The sequence below is a fragment of the Solanum lycopersicum genome, chromosome 4 (assembly GCF_036512215.1).
Source record: "Solanum lycopersicum chromosome 4, SLM_r2.1".
Taxonomy (NCBI): Eukaryota; Viridiplantae; Streptophyta; class Magnoliopsida; order Solanales; family Solanaceae; genus Solanum; species Solanum lycopersicum.
The window spans coordinates 64,732,353-64,754,121 of NC_090803.1; the positions used below are offsets into that span (position 1 = coordinate 64,732,353).

Below are 21,769 nucleotides of genomic sequence, written 5' to 3' on the forward strand. Positions count from 1 at the left end.
TTCGTATTTTTGGATGGTGACAATTTTTAATAATTTCTCGTTTCAATTTATTTATCTAATTTAATATGAATTAAAAATTTTAAAGAGTAATTAAAATGAAAATTTATTATTTTAACCTAAAGATATTTACTACTTCCTCCGTGTTTATTTACTAGTCAATTTTTTAATTTGTCACACTTGTTTGAGAAAATAATAATCAATATACTCGTAATATTTTTTAAAGACCTTAACTCAGTGTAAATAAATTAAAAATATAATAGAAAAAAGAAAATCATCCTTTGTTTATCTATTAAAAATGATAAGTAGAAAGGAAAATCAAATTAAAAATATTTGACAAGTAAATAAAAATAAATAGAATATTAGTAAACATGTTATTTGAAAGTTAGCTAGCACTGCTACCTCGATTTTAAAAGTATAAAAAAGTAATCCCTCCTTTTTAAAAATATGATTTAATTTGATTTAGAATGATATTTAATAAAAGAATGAAAAAATTTTAATTTTGTGATTCTAAATTAAAGTTATGTCAAATGTATTAAAATATTCTTAAATTTTATAATTTTAAATATGTCACGTGAAAAATTAAAATATTATAAAAAATTATTTTTTTAAACAGATTAGAAAATATATAAGGGTTTTTTTTTTTTTAAACAAAGGAGTAACGCAAAACGAAAAAAAGTAATTATGAGCCAATGGATGAGTCTCCTATAGTTGGAATACTGAATCAGATACACTGCTACCTTTCCCTTTCCTCAAAATACTGAAAATAAAAAGAAGATAAGCTCAGAACCCATAGCATTATCTTACACCCCCCCCCACCCACCACCCCCTACCCCAACCCAAAATCCAAAATTTCGTAATTCTCACTCCATACCATAATACCCTTTTAAAACCCTCTAATATCAGTTCACTACCTACTTTAGACTAAAATTTTACCAAAATTTCAACTTGATTTTGATCTTAGAAGACCGATAAAAATGGCGATTTCGGATACTGTAGTGGGGAATTTAACGACGTTGTACCTGTTAGTGATAGCGGCAATGAAGGCGTACGGATTGATGACAGGACGGAGCTACGGCGGAGTTTTTGTGCTGATTGTGTCAACAGCTGTTGTAGGTACTGTGTTGATTTTGAGTTTGACGTGGGATGTGTCACGTAAGGTTACTAGGTGTGCTTTGACACGCGATCGTCATCTTACTCTGAATCGGAATCAGCCACGTCATCATTCCGATGAGTTGTGTAGAGGTGGTATATGTTGGCACGGCGTTGCTGTTAGATCTCCGGCGTCGCAGTTTCGGTTCCGGCTTCCTCAGCACCACCCTCGCTAGCGGTAAAGATAAGTGAAAATCGAGTGATTTTAACTCACTGTAAGTATGTAAATTGTTTTGGATCGAATTTTTCTATCTGTTTTTTTGGCTTTATGACGATCGAAAATTTGGGGAAAATCAGTGTAAAATAGTCATCGGAATCGCAGTTTAGGCATGTAAATAAAAATATATGTGCAATCGGTTTTTTCTCGCTACGAGCTTTGACCTTTTTGTTATTCTGAATAGAATATTACCATCCGATTAACTTCTCTTATCATGCAACTGATTTTTACTTTAAAAAAATTGTATAATATTGCCTTTCGAAGCAGCGATAGAATCAGAATTTTCACGAAATTCAAAAAAGCAAATGTATATGAAACTTGTGCCCCTTTGTAACTCCGCCCATACTCATGCAGTTCATGGTCACTGATTAGGCGTTGCAACATGCAGTTACATATGCAATTTTTTTTTGTGTGTGAATAATGATATCCTTTATCGACACAATTTGAGTTATGTCAAACATTTTGTTTATGGCAAGACTCACGAGGGGTCTAAGTCGGAGTTAGTTAAAAAATAAAGTTAAGCTTTTATTATAAAGTTTAATTTTTGATGAGATGGTTAACCTTTGCTTGGAGACCTATGAAGTTTTTCTCTCCTTTCTTCCTAGAGATTCCGGTTTTTTTTTAATTACTCGGACTCATAATATTAAGATTGAAAGTAAAAGATACTTATACTCCGTTAGTTTAGTCAGTTTCTTATCAAACTTTTTGTATCCTGCGTTTCTGGTTCAGGATTGAAATTATTGTCATTCACTGAATAATTATCAAATGGTACTGACTCATTTTTATACAAATAGTATTGTTTTTTAGAAAGATATTTACAGTACATAATTGAACAGAAGTATGCTAGCTAATTGTTAGCATTTAATTTTTGTTTTCATTTTCAACCTTTATTTTATGGATGAAGGAATATATTTTTACAAATAAAATAATCCACATTTGGAAGAATTAAAGTGTGACTTACTTACTAGAGACATGTTTAGTTTGCTAACGTGATTGTAGTGTTGTTTTCATTCATCACAATCAGTATAGTATGGTACAAGAAAATCAATTTAAGCACTTAAAATGATTTTAAAAATTTCTTTCCCTTTTTCAGTAATAAGAAATTGTTACGTGAAAAAGAATATTTTCTTTTAAATTACAAGACAATTACGTATTTGTTTATACAAATTAAAGTGGGTTCAATGTCACTAATTTTGAAACGTATACGTTATTGGTTCAGATAAGAAGTTGAAAATACGTACAAAGAGATGCTTAAGAAAATAACAATTGGGGTTATGAATTTTCAGTTTATAGGGTTAGTATGGGGTTTGTAATCGGAGAGAAAATCATCCGTTTGATTGAACACGCTGTCAATTAAAATTTACCTCATATTATAGTGTGTGCTTCTTGGGGTGGGGGTGGGGTTGGGGGTGTGAGGGAGGGACGCAAGAAGAAAGTTTGATCTTGATGCAAATTGACTAAAATATCGTCTGCTTTATGTGATTACCAATTAAGTAAAATCAGAAGCCTAGGACAATGGTGTCCAATTTGTCTTGCGCGTACTTTAATTAATTTCACCGAATACATGTTGCTTCTCACTTCCAACAAATATCAACTAACTTTATCCATCAAAACTAGAATAAATGGAAAAGATAACCTATAGTATTTACTTCTACTAGAATTTGAATCCGTTGGGGGGAAAATCATGTCTACTCCTACTAAATTTGTTACAAAATTGTTTTTGTTTCATAATATACGTCATATTCTAGCAAATAAGTAGTTAGAGTTTGGAAATTATAGATAGTCAACCAATTGAGCGTACTTAAATTTCGCACCTAACTTCGATTCCAGTTTTGAACATGGGCAGTTAAACCTCTGATTTCCAACAATCAGCATTCCTACTATAATCTTTTTCCAAAACAATACAGCAGTGATTTCTTCTCTTCCTCAATGAAGACTTAAAAAGAAGATAAGACATAGAAGATAAGGTCAGACCACAATGATAGACTTGAATGCTATCACATCACAATCTAAATGATTAGAACCCTTTATGGGTTTCCCATCAGTGTCTGGTGCCCGCTTTCCAACCCCGATTAACATAGAATCGTGCCGAAAAGGTTCTACTTTGGGGCATAAAACTCCCTATGAAAAGCAACTCGATTCTCAGACCTCAAACCCAAAACCTCTAGTCAAGGACAAACGATACCTTCTACCCCACCAAATATTTGGTGGTGGATGTTTAAAACAAGCAATAGTAAATACTCAATCAGGCATTGAGAAGGTAAAGCATTACGCTCGACAAGTCTATAGCATATATCAATCCAAAAGGAGGCAGTTATTATAGACATATATTTCACACAGTTCCAAACTAAGTGCCATCAACAGTTTGAAGCAGAACGGAGCAACAACTTTTGAACAGATTCAAACTTTATCATGGTTAACAGAATTTAGAAACATAGTTGGGAAACAACCATCAGCCCAGACTCTGAAATGTGAATCATTTCTTGAGATGAGGGAAACATGCATAGACATCAGATTTGGGATGCTTCGCCTCAGCATGTTCTCTGCACTTGACTTCAGAAGTGGTGCAAATGAATGTCTGCATGCACACCTTGCACTGCATTTAACAATTAGCAAATGTTAAGAAAAATGGATAACAGGTTTTGTTTCAAAATAACTAGATAACAGTTTTGCATAGCTTCTTTCTTGTTGCTGTCTAGTTTTCTGACAAAGTAGCAAAAACTAGACAGATGAATTACATTGTTTAGAGATTGTTTTCCTTGTTTATGATCTTGTTTCTTATTACACTACATTTTTGACAATTAGCACACACTAAAACAAGTGCATAACATTGTTTAGAAACCGTTTTCCTCGTTTACCGCCCTATTTCTTATTCCACTGCATTTGAAAACTAGCAACAATCAGGACAAATAGATAACAGTTCAGCAAGAATTATAGTTCTTGGATTGGGCAGAGGACCATTAATTTTCTGAGCAATAAATCCCAAGTTCTAGTTCCATGAAGAAAATCTTGAAAACTAGATACCAAATGGCACAGTACTGTTGGATATCGGATCTCCTGTGTGGGCTGACCCGACCCAACCCGTTGACAGAGATAAAGATTTAAGTTATCTAAAACTAAACCACCACATGACTAAAAAAAAGAACTGGTGGATGTGATCGGTTTTTCTGTAAGAGAAATATATACAACTTCTCTATGAATATAAAAAATAGAACAACTCATTTTACTTCAACAGAGATATTTCTCTAGTTTCTTTCGAAAACACGCAGCAAAGCAAAGATATTTAGTTTGTGATAATTTCTAACTTTGTTACCATGAGATTCAAAGTTTGACATAGAGGCAGGCAATTCTTTTGGTGGTGAGTTCAACGAATCTTCCTCTGCATTTACAGGTACACAATTGTTGACTCGCCCACAATTTATTCTTACATCTAAATCAAAAAACATACGTCATGTGTCTCTAATTCACTTTTCTCAATCTATCCCTCTTTAACAAGCATGACTTCAGCTTTTGTATCTTTCAAAACTTCAACAAAACAAACTCACTTTGCCACTAATGTGTTTGGAATGGGGGAAAATATATTCCAGATGACACCTATTTCAGCTTCTCTTTATAGCTGTGAGGCAGTAGCATAGCATGTAGACATGTTAGAAAAATGATTTTTTTTGTAGTGCGAGATCCTTTTCTTTTGTAGTGCGAGATTCTTTTGTTTATTCTCTGTTTTTTCTGATCATAAATTATACTAGAAGAGTTTGTTAAGCCATGAGGGATACACCTTCATCGATCAAATATCCTAAAGGGTGTGCCGTACATATCTCAAGCTAAAAGGATGTTCCTCCCATTTCCTTGTTAATTCAATTGTTTTTACAATATTCTCAAGGATATTTCTTTTATTCTGTTGTCCCCGATCATGGAAACAATCAATCTACTACTGTTACTGAAATACCAGTGGTCTTCCTGTTTGCACAAACGTCTCCTGCTACTATTTCTAATTCACCTGCGTGTAACTTTGCCTAACACTTCCCTGATGTTCCAAAGGTGAAACATCATCGCAGAAACATAATTTCTCTGCTCTTTATACTAAGAGATTCAAAACACGATGAATTTTCTCCTGCTCAACTAGATCAAATAATTTATGCAAACAAGGTAGTGTGTCCGAATATTATATGAAGTACTCTTTCTAACAAGTTGTTCAACATATATTGTTCTGATAAAAACAAAGAAAATTTCGGACTTGCTACTTGCTAAAATAATCACGAAAATGGTATGAAAATTTTCTCCTTTTTTAATCTTGACGTGTATATGACATTATAAAGGAGAAGATTACGTCCACTTTTTCCACACTTCCCAAGCCAATGCATAGGAGCATACCTAGGCAAAGGAGTGGACAGACGCTTCACATCTAATAGCTTGTAACATCCAAATACATAACAATGTAAAAACCACTATTCAAAGCTATTAAAAAATATGTCACAATTGCACAAATTGAATACAAAAACTACTCAAATGGTCAGTTATGTTTTAAAAGCTAATGTCAGAATTGTAAGAAAATAATTATCCTATTAAAGACTCATTAACAAGATATTAAGAGAATAAATCTATACACGAACTTGAACACTTCCTTTCCAAGGATAGGAGTATCGCAGCGTACACACTATCCTCCCCAAACCCCACTCATAGGATTAAACTGTGTATAATATTGTTGTTATTTGTTCGAGATATCAAAATCAATTTTCCAAATTATATAATCCAGATTCTTCATCATCCGATCAATTAGATTAGAGTAACAAGAGATTAACAAATTGCAGCACCTAAAATCATCCCCTTTAGCTCGTAGACACAGAGATCTGACTAAATTATCAGTCTACACAACAAAAAACTTCAAGAACTCCAGATATCCAATTAAAAACTCCAAAACTTAGTTAAAACCCTTTGGTGTATCCCCAAACAAATATATAGAAGAAAAAAAACCCAATTGAAACCCTAAATTATAAAATTTTCAGCTGGTTGAAAAGAATTCTACAGATAAAGGAACTGGGTATGAAGAAAGAAGATAAATTTAAGTGGAAACAACAAAAACCTGGATATTCATAGCCTTCTTGTTAGCCTCAAGCTGGCTTCCTGTACATACACCATAATTAGCTAAAACTCCAATCTTTCTTCGAAAAAAAAATCCAAAATTATAAACAAACTTAGATATCCCTACCCTTTTGGCCTTTCATCTTTTCCATATTCTTCTCACGAGCCATCTTTGCCTTCTGTCCATTGCCTCCACCCATGGCTTAGTTTGTTCTTCGATATTTCCTGTACAAATTGGAGGAAAAAATTGGGTTTTTTAAGGAAGTGGCTTTGAGAGAAACCCTTTACATATATATATATACATTCCATTCGTCCGTTATTATTTGTCATAAATTCTATAAATTCTATTTTTAGAGTCAAACTTAAAAAATTTTGACTAACAATTTAAAATATATTTTTTATCATATTAATATGTAAAAAATTGTAATTTTATAATATTTTTTTATAATTTTAGAATATCTATTTTTTATATCAAATTAATGTGATTTAATTTAATTTTAAAAATTAATTAAATTAATTTTTAAAAAGTACAATAATATTGTTTTGAAAATTAATTAAATTAATTTTTAAAAAATACAACATAACAAATAATACGGAACGAAGAAAGTATAATATATATAGAGCAAAAAGTGAGAAATTAGGGTAGTTGGGTGGTGAAATTAATGAAATTTTGTGGGTTGGGAGGAGAAAAAGGGGGAAAAGGACATGCATCGGAAAGCTACATGAAACTACAATTCTTTGTTCCTACGCGTTACTTTTTATTCGGAGTCGCATTAATTTAGCGTAAAGATAGAAATAAAATTTATATATATATTTTTTATTTATCGTTGCAGTTCACATTAAAATTTAATAATATATACTCAATATATATTACTACTATATTAGATATATATTATTATTATTGTTATAATATAAATATTTGATTTCATTGAATCATATGTATGTGTTGTTAATTTAAATATTTAGAGGTTTTAAATTTGAATATAGTAGAAAAAAATGTTTGACTAATGTGTTGTTTTTCAATTTATTGTTTTTATAAAGTAAGAATTTAAATTAAATTTAATCGAGAAAACTAAGAAAAAGACTAATTTTTGTATACATGTCTTTTCATGTATTGCCATCATTAAAATTCTAACTTATCTTCTTGTAAGAAAAATGTACTCGGGTCTAAACTCCCTTTGATATTAATTGATATTAATTATGGATTTATTTGATAAATTGGACTTATTTTAAAATATATTTGATAGAGTAGTTTAAACTGATAATTTACTCATCTTTTCAGATTTATTATAACGTTGTGATTAATGAAGTATTAATTGTAAGCCGTTAAGATTGATAGAGAGTAATCAAAATAAATACTTTTAGTTATAAATATAAAAACTTTATCTCTTCTTTATAATGGTGGCGTAAAACCTTAATTAAAACACAAGTAAAGAGTATTTTATATGATGATATTTGATTATTATACGCAATTTAGTATAATTGATCGTTGTAGTATTATATATTTTGAATCTATGCTTGCACGTATTTTACTTTAGCTTTTAACTCAAAATATGTCACAAAAGTTGATTTTGAACTTATAAAGGGAGATTAATCAAATAATAAGCACTCGATGTTTGATATTTAAAATAAATTTTGATTAGTTTAGCTTTACATTGTTGGTAGAGTATATTATATAATACAAAATAGAGTGTATTAATAATGCTTACTTTAACAATTCATAGTTATGCTTGCATTAATTATACATAGATTATATTTATGCATTTTTGGTTTGATGCACTATAACTAGAATGCATTGCATTAGAAAAATTATTTACAAAGACACTCTTCACTATTATGGTGACAAAGATATAAAAAAGGTATTGAGGGGCAATTAAGTCTTTAATTGAGTTAATGCATGCATTAAGGGGTCGTTTGGTACAAAAATTAATAATGCAGGGATTAATAATATAGGAATTAGTAATGCAAAGATTAGTAGTCATGGATTAGTAATGCAGGGTTTATTTTTATCAAGTGATTTTTTCCCACTTCATCTTGTGTTTGAATTATAACTCTATAAAAAGGTTCTTTTCAATTATACCCTTCAATTATTATGTAATTGGGTCAAGATAGATAATTGTCGGACAATATTATTTTTTAACTAGCTGTGAGAAGAACAATTTAGTTGTGGTTTTAATATGTATGTAAATTTTTTAAATTGCTTAAAATACAAATAATTAAAAAAACAAGCAAACATATATATATATATATATATATATATATATATATATATAAACTTCATATACAGATATACAACTCACATTTCAAATTTGTATTGAATTTATTATTAAAAACAACTTTCTCTAAATAATTGTAAGCTAATTTATTTAAATAAATTTATTAGTACAGGTATAAATTACAAAATCAAGAAAATAAACAAAAGAATTAAAATGATTTGAGGGATATTTTTATCTTTACATAGGCTTATCTCATGGTATTATATCCTATGTATTACTAATACCTCCAAGAAGAAGGTATTAGTAATACATGTTATAATATCAGAGTTAATACCTCATATGGTCACTCAACTATGCACTCTTCTCTCAGAAAGTCACTCAACTTTCAATTTTCAATCAAAAGTCACTCAACTATGCACTTCTTTCTTAGAAAGTCACTCAACTTTGAATTTTAACTCAAAAGTCACTCAACTATCCACTCTGAGAAAGAAGTGCATAGTTGAATGACTTTTGAATGAAAATTGAAAGTTGAGTGACTTTCTGAGAAAAGAGTGCATAGTTGAGTGACAATCTGAGGTATTAACTCTATAATATCATGTAGGATGTATAACTAATTCATGTATTAGTTATACATAGGCCCAAATTCTTACCAAATATGGTACTAAATAACACCTTACATAATCCATGGACTAATTCTTCTAATGCAGCCTACCAATCGACCATTAAAAACATTGAATTGCTAATATCTATATAAGACTGGACAATCTAAGGAAGTTGGAGTTGGACATCAAGTTAAGAGCTGGTGAAAGCTTAGTCTTCTTCACTTTTTTTACCAAGGCATGTCCTTTGCTGTCTAGATTCACAGCCCAGGTAAATATATCATCTTTGCTCGCAATTCATATCATTTATATTCTACGCGGCCGCTGGCAATGATGTCCTGAGCCCTTCTCTTTAAGGAGCTATATTAGTACTCCTTTAATACATGGACTCTTCTCTATATTATTTATGGCAGTTTTCCAGCAGCATAATACATGAATACACACTTCAATTTTGAGTTAGCACATTCAGACATCTTAACTCGTCAACACTCCAACTTACAAAGTGATTATTTGGAAACCTCCAAAATTTATTTGTTACATTACCATCTGGTGTCTACGGGACACAATGGAGATGAGTTGGAGTGATTAGTTGTGGTTATCAGTTCAGACAAAGTTGAGGTGTTCACTTTGTCAGCTGAGTTTGAGTTTGAGTGTGTGTCCAGCATTATGCGTTGTTGAACTATTTGGTTTCTCACTCATTGTTTTTTCTTCTTTCTTTCTATTGAGGCAGATAGGATACACGTTTGTCTCAAATGAGGTAATGTAACCTGTTTCTGCTACTTGTGCAGAGGTTTAAAGTCCTCATATTTGGTCCTAAATTGGAGGTTATTTTGCAGACTATCGCTACTCAGTGTCATCATGAAAGTTCAGCTCGATTGTGTACTCGTTTCGTCCACAAACATCTCAAAGAGGTGAAGTTGATTGGTTTTACAGGAGGTAGAAGTGATTATAAACTTGCGTTGCATTTGCTTGAAATTGGAAGATGCTCTCTTAACAAAATCATTCTTCAGCCTACCTTTTACTACTACAAGGGTAAGAGTTTGGCATTATTCCATAAGCAGAGCAAGCGGCTTGAAAGGAAGTTGCCACCAGGGGTTAACCTCATTTTAATTCCATCATCATCTTGACTTACTTTTTTTCTAGAATTTATTTAATTCTTGCTGTATATCTCTGTTTATTTACTATGCAATTCAGATAAAAGAATCTCCGTTTGTTGTAATTTATTGGAGTTTTTGACCAAAAACATTCTTTAACTATACCAAAACTTAAACTACATTCTTAAAATATCATTTCTAGCAGAAAACATCCTTTAACTATATCTAAAATTTAAACTACATCCTTAAAGTATCATTTTTAACAAAAAACATCCTTTAAGTATTTATAAATGAACAACTTTCATCCTTTTGTTAGATATTGTCAAAAAAATTAATGGATTTTACGAAAACATGAATAATTAACGTGATTATCAACAAAAGTCATTCTGCATAATTTCATTACTTGCTACAATAAGTTCTTGGAAAATATAAAAAATCTTAGACATTGTTGTTTATAGAAACTAAAAATGATTGAAAGATGTGCTCATACATAATTTGCCTTTTTCGTAATCGAATGAAGTTGGAGATTAATTATTTTTATTTTTTTCTTAACCAAATAATTCAATAGATTTTTAGGTCAATCTAATATTGAAGTGATCAAAATATTGATTATGTTTTGTATTTGAGTTTTATTCTACATTATTAGAAGCGGAAGTCTCCAACAAATGTCGCTTTTAACATATTCAATTGAGAAAGAAACATATTTAAACTAATAATATTTTTAATTAAAATTACATGAAAAATGAATTTAAAAAACGGTCAAATTAAAAGTTTGCATAATTCTTAACTCAATTACGAAAAAGTTTACGATAATATTCTTTGCATATTTAAGAATAATAATTAGGAAGGGACGACATAATTTTTGTGGGATATATCGGATAGTTCTACTAGATATTCAAGTAGAAGGATGAAAATTGCTCTCTTTAAAATATTTGAAGAATGTTTTATGGTAAGATTGATACTTTAAGTATATATTTTAAGTTTAGAGTATAGTTAAAGGATGTTTTCTGCTATAAATGATACTTTAACGATGTAGTTTAAATATGTGGTATAATTAAATGATGTTTTTGACGAAAAACTCTAATTTATTGATGACTAAAGGATTTCAGGCTATTTGGGGTATAGCAGTGATGTTTTGTAAAAATCAACGTCTAACCCCTTGGCAAAAATATAATGAAGGGTAAAAAATATTACTCCTAACTTCTATTAAAAATAAAGTTGTTTTGACAAACTAGTGCTCCATTAAATAATGTATCAAGCACACCAATATCAACAATTTGGGCATCAATTACGTTTTATCCTGAAAAGTGAAAAAGGTTTTCAAATTACAATAATCTTGAAAATTTTCAGGACTCATGGATGTATTGTATATGAGTTGTGTATATCTGGAAAAAAAAAAGGGATGTTAAAGAGAGAAAGGAAAAAAAGGGATTTTGTATTAATTCAAATAGTAGAGACTTTTAGAAATTATGTTTTTTCAAGTTGTATAATTACGTAATTTTCCTACTCATGTAATATAATTTATTGATTATATATAAAACTCACTTCTCTAAAATTTACTAGATTTCGCCCAGGCCCGTGGTGACATAGTTGATTTTAGTGTCGCCCTTTTCACCACAACAATACAACCCAATCAATTTAACTATATGGGTCGAACATGACATTATCATATACATGTACGTAAACAGAAGCTCATATACCTTTAAATAGTATTGATCATTTTGTTTCAAATAGGCTACGTATCACAAATACATGATTGGACAAGTAATAATACTACAAATACATGGTTTAATAAATAGCATGAACTCATTAGTTGTTTATTTATGTATAAATATACTAGCTAGTGTACAGAAGCAAACCATCAATGCAAAATATCAGAAATAACATCTAAATCTTCATTGCAATTCCTCTTATTTACTTCATCTCTTCAAACAGTTTTCATGGTAAATTTCAGTTCTATCAGAGCATTAAGGAGTAAATCGAGAGATTTCTCTGAGTTGTTTGTGTAATTGCTTGATTTTGCTCCAAATCCATTGTCACGATTAATGTTGATGGAGTTGCCATTGATACTCAAATTCGAGCTCCTGTCTTCGATCTAAGGATGCATTTGGAATTGACTATCATCACCCTCTGTTTTTGCACGCTATCTGATGCTCCCAGTTTGATGTCTATTGGCATGCCTGTAATGGCGTGAAGCTATGCATCACTTGAAATAGTTGGGCTTTGTGGATGGATCTATTACACGTGATAAGGACTATGAGTTGCTTTGGGATCGTTGTAATGTTGTAGTCAAATCGTGGATCATGCACAATGTCAGCCGTGATCTGATTAGTGAGATTTGGGACGATTTACGAGAGACAAGGTTACAACATCTCCATTACACAGGTCGATTTTTACTCTCTCAGAATCTGGATACTGAAGGACCTATGGGATGAATATGACTCATTAATGCCTCCTCTGTGTTGTAATTGTGTTAAATGTAAAGACTATGCTGCCTGCACATCTTCAATACTAAAGGAGGCTCTTATGGGACTTAATGATGGCTAGGAGCCAGATTTTGATGTTAATCAAGCCTATGCTATTTGGTGCTGCAGGATGAAACTAATGGTGGAATGGATCCTACTGCCTTATTCACAACTAGGGTTCAGGTTTTAAGCCTAAGAAATCTGGTTTAAAATGTGAATTTTGCAATGATATCTCTATACCGTTAATATGATTACAAGTACTGTTGATTAAGCTATTTACGAAGGAGCAACTTATTAGACAACCCTCAGCAAATCGTAAAATGCGAGAGTAGTACTAGTGTAAGTCTAAAGTGTCAATCGGAATTTTTAACTTCATTCCACTAATAATAATCAAACTAATTCCATTAGCAGGTAATTATGTTATAAAAAGTTGTGTTTCTTCACTGATTAGAGAAATTCAAAGCGAAGCCTTATTTGTACGATAACAATGAAAAAAAGTAGTAGTACAAAATTGTAAAGAGGAGTATAACAAAAAGAGCTACTTACGTAGAGACAAGAACACCACAAGTCAAATTTCCAACAAATTGAAAACAGAGATATAGCAAAGCAAATGTCAAACAACTCTAATAACAAAAATGAGTATTATTAGTGGTTTTATACATGTGAAACTCTGCACGAGAATATGAGTATTATTAGTGGTTGTATACCTGTGGAACTTTACAAGAGATTATACTTGTGGATGGCAAGCAAGTGAATTCAGAAACAAAACTATGTAGCCAGATAGAACTACAATGATTCACCCATCAGTTTTCACTCTTTTAGACGTAGACTTGTCTGTAGAATCTTCACTTCTCTCTCTTTTAGATGTCGACTGGTCTGTTGAATACAAATGGTGATGATTCCTTCAACAAATATAAAATTGAAAAGGTGATTTCGGTAATTGCTTAAACTTACTCTGACTGGACCAACAAGAAGTGACTTATTAACGAGTTGAACAGCAATGTAGACATTCTCCTTCTGTAATTTCAATTTTTCTCCCAACTAAACAGAGAAAAACAAGAAAGAAAATTAACCAGAATTCATCAAACAGAGCGCCTAACCAAACAAATTAGTTACCTGGAAAACATGTTCAACCATCATCCTGGGATCAGAAATAATGCGGTCTTTTACATGATCTTCCATCTCATTACGAAGCTTCATTTCGAAGAAATTGTCTTCGTCCAATTGTGAAATTTCAGGATGGACAGCATAGGCCGGATGATTCAAAATTGGTAGCGCTTCGAAAACCCCATCTTCATCTTCAAGAACTATTTCATGTTTACCAACAGCATCATCTATAACTTCTTCACACGAGAGGTCAATATCAGTGAAAGAACCTTTTCTTTATCTTCAAGAACATTTTCATGTTCACCAGCAGCAGCATCTTTAACCTTTTTACACGAGAGGTCAATAGGATCTATCGGTGCAACAAACCTATCTTTATCTTCAAGGACTTCACCACCAGCAGTAGCATCCGTGACTTCTTTAGACGAGAGGTCAATAGGAGAATCTATCGGTTCAAAAGACTCATCGCAGTAGAGATTTGGAGACTCCATGAATCTGGACAAGAAGAAGAAAACGAAGAGAAATTGTGTTGAACTTGTGAAGTGGAAAATTGATTGATCTAATTACAATGAAGCCTCATGCTATCTTATATAGCATTCTAACTCGATGTATGAAAGGTAACTAACTACACATTAATTGAGATAACTAACTAGCAAAGTAACAAATAACTACACTAAGCTAATTAACTAAAAAATGGAAAGTTACTGTGCAACAGTTTTAACTAACTTGAACCTAATTAATTTTAGGATAGTAAAGCTAATAGAATTACATGATTTTCAACATTTCCCCTCAAGCTGAAGGGTGCAAAATGTTGAGCACACCAAGCTTGCCCGAAAGATATAAATGTTGAGCTCGACTCAACCCCTTTGTTAGCAGATCTGCCAGTTGTTGTTGATTATGAACATGGACTGTGTCAATAACTCGTGCTTTTCTTTTGGGATTTCGTTATGTACCCTCGGAAAAAATTTACAGTTTATTTTGTGCAATTATAATGTATGAATTTGGATTTTCTGTTAATTTTTCATATCTCCATTTCTTTTATAAAACATCTTCTTCTTTTTGTCTGTTTCTTTAATTAATTCACCAAAAAGAGACCCTCAAAAAATTGTTTCTGAGTATTCATGTTATTTTTCTTCAATAATGAATTTGTTATTAGAGTTCTTACAAAGTATGAAGGTTTAATTTGCCTAAATATTATGAAAAGAAAAAAGAGTAAACACATTTTATGAATAGATATGCATGCTAAAATGAAATCTCTGACTCCAACTTTTACCAACAATTATTCGGACAAGTCTAAATTCTTATTCAAAAGTGAAATTGTAACGTTATTAATATTATCTTATACAAATTTAGTCATCCATTCATGTGATTACATTGTTTAAAAGATTTTAACATGAACGATATTAAAGAATCTTCTGAGGGCCTTTTTTTATGAGATTTTTTGTGTGGAAATAGATAAAGAAAGCGAAAAGAGGTGTAATGGATTTTTCCTTAATTTTATTTATTTATGCATTTTATGCTTCAATACATACAAACCTTAATTTGAGTGATTTTTCTTTAATTTTATTTATTTATGCATTTGATTGAGTGATTTTGAAAGATAAAAACCTTAAGTTTGAGTGATTTTTCTGATACAAAACAAAGTTTAATGATTTTGCTATATCAATTCTAATAGCTGAGTAACTTTTTAGGATATTAACTCTCAAATATTATCACGTAAAATATTCCTTAATTGTTGTTTGTAGAGTTCTCACGTATATTTAAAGAATCAAGGATTGTATTGATGATTTAATGATTGAGTTACATGCTCTTTATATAGGAGAAAAGTCTTATACTAGCTACACAAGGAATTATAGAAGAGTCCTATACTAGCTACACTAGGAATTATAGAAGAGTCCTATACTAGCTATACTAGGAATCCTAATACAACACAAGTATATTATTTACACCTTATCCTAGTCAACTATATCAGCTTTAGTCGTACCAAGTATAGACTTGTACATAAATTAGGATTTAGTAATCTAGTCTATAGTTTAACTCAAACTCTAACTCATTAGACAGCTTCATCGAACCTGTTCCACCGAACCTGTTACTTTGACACGTTCCATCAGCTCCTTTCAACACTTCCCCTCAAGCTAGTGAGTGGAGTGACTATAACTCCTAGCTTGTGGTGAAACTCAGCAAAAACCTGTTTGGTTAATGCTTTTGTATGAATATCTACTAGTTGATCCTTAGACCTCACAAACTGAGTAACAAGTTGTCTTCTGGCCACCTTCTCACGAACAAAATGATAGTCCATTTCAACGTGTTTAGTTCTATCATGCATAACTGGATTAACTGTAATGTATAAGCACTCATGTTGTCACAACAATGTAGGTACAGATCGAAGAAATACCCCAAGGTCATGAAGTAGATTTATGATCCATGTCATCTCTGAGGCAATAAAGACAAGTGCTCTATACTCAGCTTCAGCACTTGAGCGAGCAACTGTGGACTGTTTCTTGGTGGTCCAAGAAATACAATTTGCACCTAGGTAGATGCTATAGCATGTAGTTGATCTCTTAGTTGTGATACAACCTCCCCAATCAGCATCTAAGTATCCATACAACCTATATGGTGATTGTGAAATAAGTCTAAGTCCAAAGTGCAAAGTGTCTTTGATGTACCTGAGAATCCTTTTTACACCTTGAAGATGTCCATTATTCGAATTTCGCATAAATTGGCTTGCTAGATTCACATCATGAGTAATATCCGGTCTTGTGAGAGTCAAGTATTGAAGGCTCCCTACTATCATTATATAAAACAATGCTTCAACCAGGCTTCCTACAGCTTCATGTAGGCCATCATTTGGAGCCAAAGGAAGGGCTACAGCTTTTGCAAAAGTCATTTCAGTCTGGTCTAGCAGCCCTGCAGCATACTTACTCTTGCTTAAGTGGATACCCCATCAAAATACTTAACCTCAATTCTAAGAAAGAAGTGTAAAGGGCCAAGATCTTTTATTGCAAATTTTTTTCCAAGTTGTCGAACCAATTTTGAGACATGCGATGCGTTGCTACCTGTGATAATAATATCATCCACATATAACAAGAGAAATATGATGCCTTTGTGAGATTACAATGTAAATAATGAAGACTCTACCTTACTACAAATGAAGACAAGGTGTAAAAGATGCATGTTAAACCAATCAAAACAGGCTCTTAGTGCTTGTTTAGACCATACAACGTCTTTTTAAGTAAACACACATGTTGAGGATACATGGAATCAATAAATCCAGGAGGTTGACTCATGTACATCTCCTCTTGTAAGAGCCCATGAAGGAAGACAGTTTTGACATCGAGTTATCTAACTTCCCACCTTGAGCTGATAGCAATGGATAGAACTACCCTTATAGTTGTTGCTTTAACCACAGGGCTAAAGGTTTCTTCAAAGTCTATGCCTTCAAGTTGAGAGAATCCCCTGGCCATTCTCGATGATAAACTAGTGATTATCAAAAGGCATGCAAATTTTTTGATATATTAATGAACGAGATCATTAAACTTGATATGATTACACATCATTTCCATGTGTCAATTTTTGGAATTTTTATAGATGCAAATCTTGTGATGCAATATAATTTATTTTCGAGATGGAGTTTTATACTTTAAAGTTACAAAAATAATTCAAATCAATATGATAAAGGTCACAGCAGGATGATGAATATATACAGGGGCGGACCTATGTAATGTCCAGGGTGTTCACCCGAACACTCTCGGCAAAAAATTACACGATATATATAAGGGAGTTGAACCTTTTTCAATCCCGACCAATTTCCTTACGAGTTGAATTTTTTTCAATCCCGACTAATTTCCTTACGAGCTGAATCTTTTTCAATCTCGACCAATTAATCTACTCTAAACAGTTTCAAATTTTGGATATAAGCTCTTCTCAATGTTTCGATTCTTTTGATATAGTATTTACTCAAAACGACTCACGTTTGCCGCAAGTCAAATTTATTAAAAAAATTGAGTTTCAAAGCCTTCAATGACGAATTTCAAAAGACATCCGAGACCTTTTCTAAACAGTTTCAAATTTTAGACACGAATTCCTCTTAATATTTTAGAATCTGAGCTTCAACCTCTTCAATTGGAAATTGTTCCGTTTTTCTTTCACACATGCTCTTTCTTTCTTCTTCGTAGGGTCGTTTTTAAACAAGATGGAAGAGAAAAATGTATGTAATAAATTAATGAATATATATATATAAATATATATTGTGGAAATTCATAAAAATATACGGACTATACATAGCTTACTTAGATATAAGTTATATATTGATTATACATTATGATACACTTAAAAAGTTGAATATAACTGAATTATGTATAGAGTATATATTAACTATACATAAAATATACGCTGACTATACGATTATGCCCAACTGAAAATCACCTCTAAATAATTTCAAATTTTTTTTATATATATATCTTTCATTATTTTGAATGTTTTGATATATAATTTGCTAAAAACAATTCCGAAGAACGAGGATGACAAAGTAGAAGAACGGCGCAGATGAGTTCCTTTTAACTAGCCATATTCAGTTAAACATCACATTTGGATTAAAAATGTGAAAGCGGTGTTTCTACTAATTTTATGTTTTAGTATAAATTCAATATTTAGTAAGATCTATCTATAAACATCATCAATTAATAGAACTATTCTAATAAAATAGGCATATCAAATTATCAATTATTATTTTATTTTAGAACTTTCAAAATTTAAACTAAACAAATAAAAAACAAATAGATTGAACAAAATTTAACTGATTTCATCAAAAAAATTTCTTTTGTATGTCATGAGAACATACATAGATGTGACAAATTATTCGAGCCTGGACCAAAGATAGCTACTAGCTACAAAATTTTAGTGAATATAGAGTGCTACTTTTTTTCAAATATTTGTGGGTACGTAGCAAATATCTATCTTGTATAAATATGATTTTTGAAAAGTCTTCAATAGTAAATGTATATAATTCTAGTCTAAAGCATAAATGTATCTATGACAATTAAAATAAAGCAGATGAATTTTATTTTCTTGAATTTAACTGAACCTCAACACATATGCATGCGTGTACACAATTGAATATTTCTAGGCTATTATTTAGATTACGTCGTTTCACCGTTTTAAATGCAAATTTTAATCTAGTAAGTTAATAGGGATTGAGTTTAATAAGTGGGCTCAGAAAAGATTATACAGTGCAAACAATCAATTTTAGTGTCCTATGTGATGATTAGTGTGGGTGTTTAGGCCGATTGAATTAAATGTGATTTGGACTTTGGTTTATGGATCGTAGAAATTATAATTCAAAGAAGTTATGATTGAATTGAATTTTCTAAATTCGAGCATTAATCGATTACAATATTTCGAATTTTTGTACCTTTACAGTAAATCATAGCAATTAAGAACTTCATATTCACCTAATAATTTACTTCTTAAAATATATAACTATTAACATTGCGCACATAACGCGTAATTTCATATTGTACTTAATGTTGTCATGAATAGTTTGTATGGTACAAATCTATTAGACCTTAAAACTTTGAACTTGTTACTATTTGACACATATAATATGAATATGCAGGATTGAATATAAGACATAAAAATCTCGAGTTTTCAAAAATTTGTAGTACAAATTCTGAAGTCGATAAATATTTAAAAATGAAATTTGAATCCATAATCCAAACTAAATATCTGAATTTTAAGTTTGGGTAGTGATGATACGTCCCAAAACAATATTGTCATTTATGAAAGAAAAAAGAAAACACAAGAATTCAAAATGATAAGCTTTTTGACTACAAATTTGGGTGTTACGTTATTATATTATTTGCTTAAATTAAGGTGTAATGTTTTTATTTTTTGCCTCCCCATCAGCAATTTTATGTCTTGTGGTTTTGCGTACATCAAAAGTTTTGGACTTTTGGTTAGTGTAATTTCATCGTCTAACAATTTTACACGTTAATATTTAAATATGTAGATCGAAAACTTTCAATTTAATTAACAATTTTTTTTTGTGTTAGCTAGAATAAATTAAAAGAGCTCATATATATCCCATAACATAAGTCATTGCATTGCCGATGTCTCCGGCATAAATTCAAGGAGGACGTATAGCTAATCTGTTATTTTGTGAATATACTTTGTTTCTACTAGTGATTCAACACATATAACGAACGAGTCTGATATTCAAGATTTATCTAAAAAATTATTTTATTTTATTTTTGTGAAAAATACATTAATTTTTTTCGCTGATAATGAATGACAACAATAAAACCTCGATCTACGTGCACATTTGTATTTTCTTGATTAATGACATGGTGAATACATCGCAAGAAAATTATTGTCATTTAAAAATTAATAAAATGTCAAATGTTTGGAGTGAGAAGTTGTAATTAGTACAAATAATTGTTTTTGCTACTATATTTTTTAAATTAAAGGGAACATCATAGTGTTTAATTGCTTTTTTGATTTGATAATAATTATAAAAAGAAGAAAGGAAAAGTAAAAAGAAAAAAAAAATAGGTTCTGTCCCTAATCTAAAAGGTTTTTGTAGTTGCTTTTGAAGACCACTTTGCTAATTTGGGGTTATAAGCCAAATAAAGAAAGTCCAAATGAAATTATTGGAATTAAGCACTAATTACAAAGCTAAATTGCCATTTTTTTTTATATAAAAAAAAGGACAGATTAAAGTTAAATTAATCATCATCTGTATATCGACATTAGAATCTGCTCTTACGTGAGTAGATCATATGTTGTTGGATGCTTTAATTCATGAGAAACTTTTCTGATCGTATTTATGTATTTAAAAAATTTTAAAAATGAATATTTTCTAAGTAAAGACGATATTAAATATTTGACATATACATACAAATATATCGGATCTAGTTGGTCACATATACAATTGATGTACTTACATATACACGGAAACACACATACATTTAACTTCTGCTTTGAAAACATATACATAAACATCATATAGTTAAAATCAAATAATGTTTTAACTTGATTTTAATTAGCAATAAATTTTGAAATATTTGTTATATAGGTGCTTTTGGAAATGACCAAGTAAAATATTCTAGCTAGTTTTATTTATGTTGCTTGTTGTATAGGTAAAAGTCAATTATATGCCAAAGCAAAGTACTAACTAAGAGCCTCTTTGGCTCAGCTTAAAAGCTGGTCAAACTGACTTAAAGTTGGTTTTTGACTTATTTAACTGTTTGGCAATACTTAAAATAACTTATTTTAAGTTAAAAAAAATTTATTTTAAGCCAAAAGTTAAAAGCTGGGGTAGGGGTGCTTTTTTTTTTTTTAGCTTATAAGCTGTTTTAAGTTGACCATATTTTTATGTTTTTTCCCTTAATATTTTTATACAATCTCCAAATTACCCATATAACCCTAACATCTTTTTCTTCTATTTTTCCCTTTTCACGTTTGGCATAACAACTTCAGCACTTTTATCCAAACGCATAACTGCTTATTTTAAAAATAAGTTTCAGCACTTTTAAAAATACTTTTTTAAAGCTGCTTTTATTAAGCCCATCCAAACGGGCCATAAGGAAGCTAAATAAAAATTTAAGTGTCATTTAGCATTAAAGAATTGTGCTATTTGTTGAGGTGGACTATCAATAAAATTAAGATATGGACTTCAAGAATCTCTAATTAATAAGGTGATAACTAGAAAAATAAAGTATTAACAAATAATGAACATAATAGGGAGTATACATTTGACCAGTTGAATAAATTCAATTACGTATCACGATCAATTTTAATTTTCGGGCTAATAATAATTTATTATATTATTTTAGACCATAAAAATTTA

General features: G+C 30.8%; 4 protein-coding genes across 4 annotated transcripts; 2 read left to right on the forward strand and 2 right to left on the reverse strand.

Annotated features, from left to right (window-relative positions):
- The first annotated feature begins 831 nt into the window (after positions 1 to 831).
- On the forward strand, positions 832 to 1,519 carry LOC101262513 (uncharacterized). The gene has a single exon (XM_004238053.5). It carries the CDS (start codon positions 975 to 977, stop codon positions 1,323 to 1,325), a length of 351 nt encoding a protein of 116 aa, XP_004238101.1. The 5' UTR covers positions 832 to 974; the 3' UTR covers positions 1,326 to 1,519.
- A 2,099-nt stretch (positions 1,520 to 3,618) lies between these two features.
- Positions 3,619 to 7,030, reverse strand: LOC101262809 (uncharacterized protein At2g23090). Its single transcript, XM_004238054.5, has 3 exons — positions 6,573 to 7,030; positions 6,447 to 6,487; positions 3,619 to 3,962 (listed from the first exon to the last, which is right to left on the reverse strand). The coding sequence occupies exons 1-3, from the start codon at positions 6,643 to 6,645 to the stop codon at positions 3,843 to 3,845; spliced, it is 234 nt and encodes a 77-aa protein (XP_004238102.1). The 5' UTR covers positions 6,646 to 7,030; the 3' UTR covers positions 3,619 to 3,842.
- Positions 7,031 to 7,843: 813 nt separating this feature from the next.
- Positions 7,844 to 10,544, forward strand: LOC101255586 (uncharacterized). Its single transcript, XM_069296862.1, has 4 exons — positions 7,844 to 7,851; positions 9,417 to 9,531; positions 9,991 to 10,017; positions 10,097 to 10,544. The coding sequence occupies exons 1-4, from the start codon at positions 7,844 to 7,846 to the stop codon at positions 10,385 to 10,387; spliced, it is 441 nt and encodes a 146-aa protein (XP_069152963.1). The 3' UTR covers positions 10,388 to 10,544.
- A 5,741-nt stretch (positions 10,545 to 16,285) lies between these two features.
- LOC109120083 (secreted RxLR effector protein 161-like) lies at positions 16,286 to 16,810 on the reverse strand. Its single transcript, XM_019213459.1, has one exon. The coding sequence runs from the start codon at positions 16,808 to 16,810 to the stop codon at positions 16,286 to 16,288; it is 525 nt and encodes a 174-aa protein (XP_019069004.1).
- Positions 16,811 to 21,769: the final 4,959 nt, after the last annotated feature.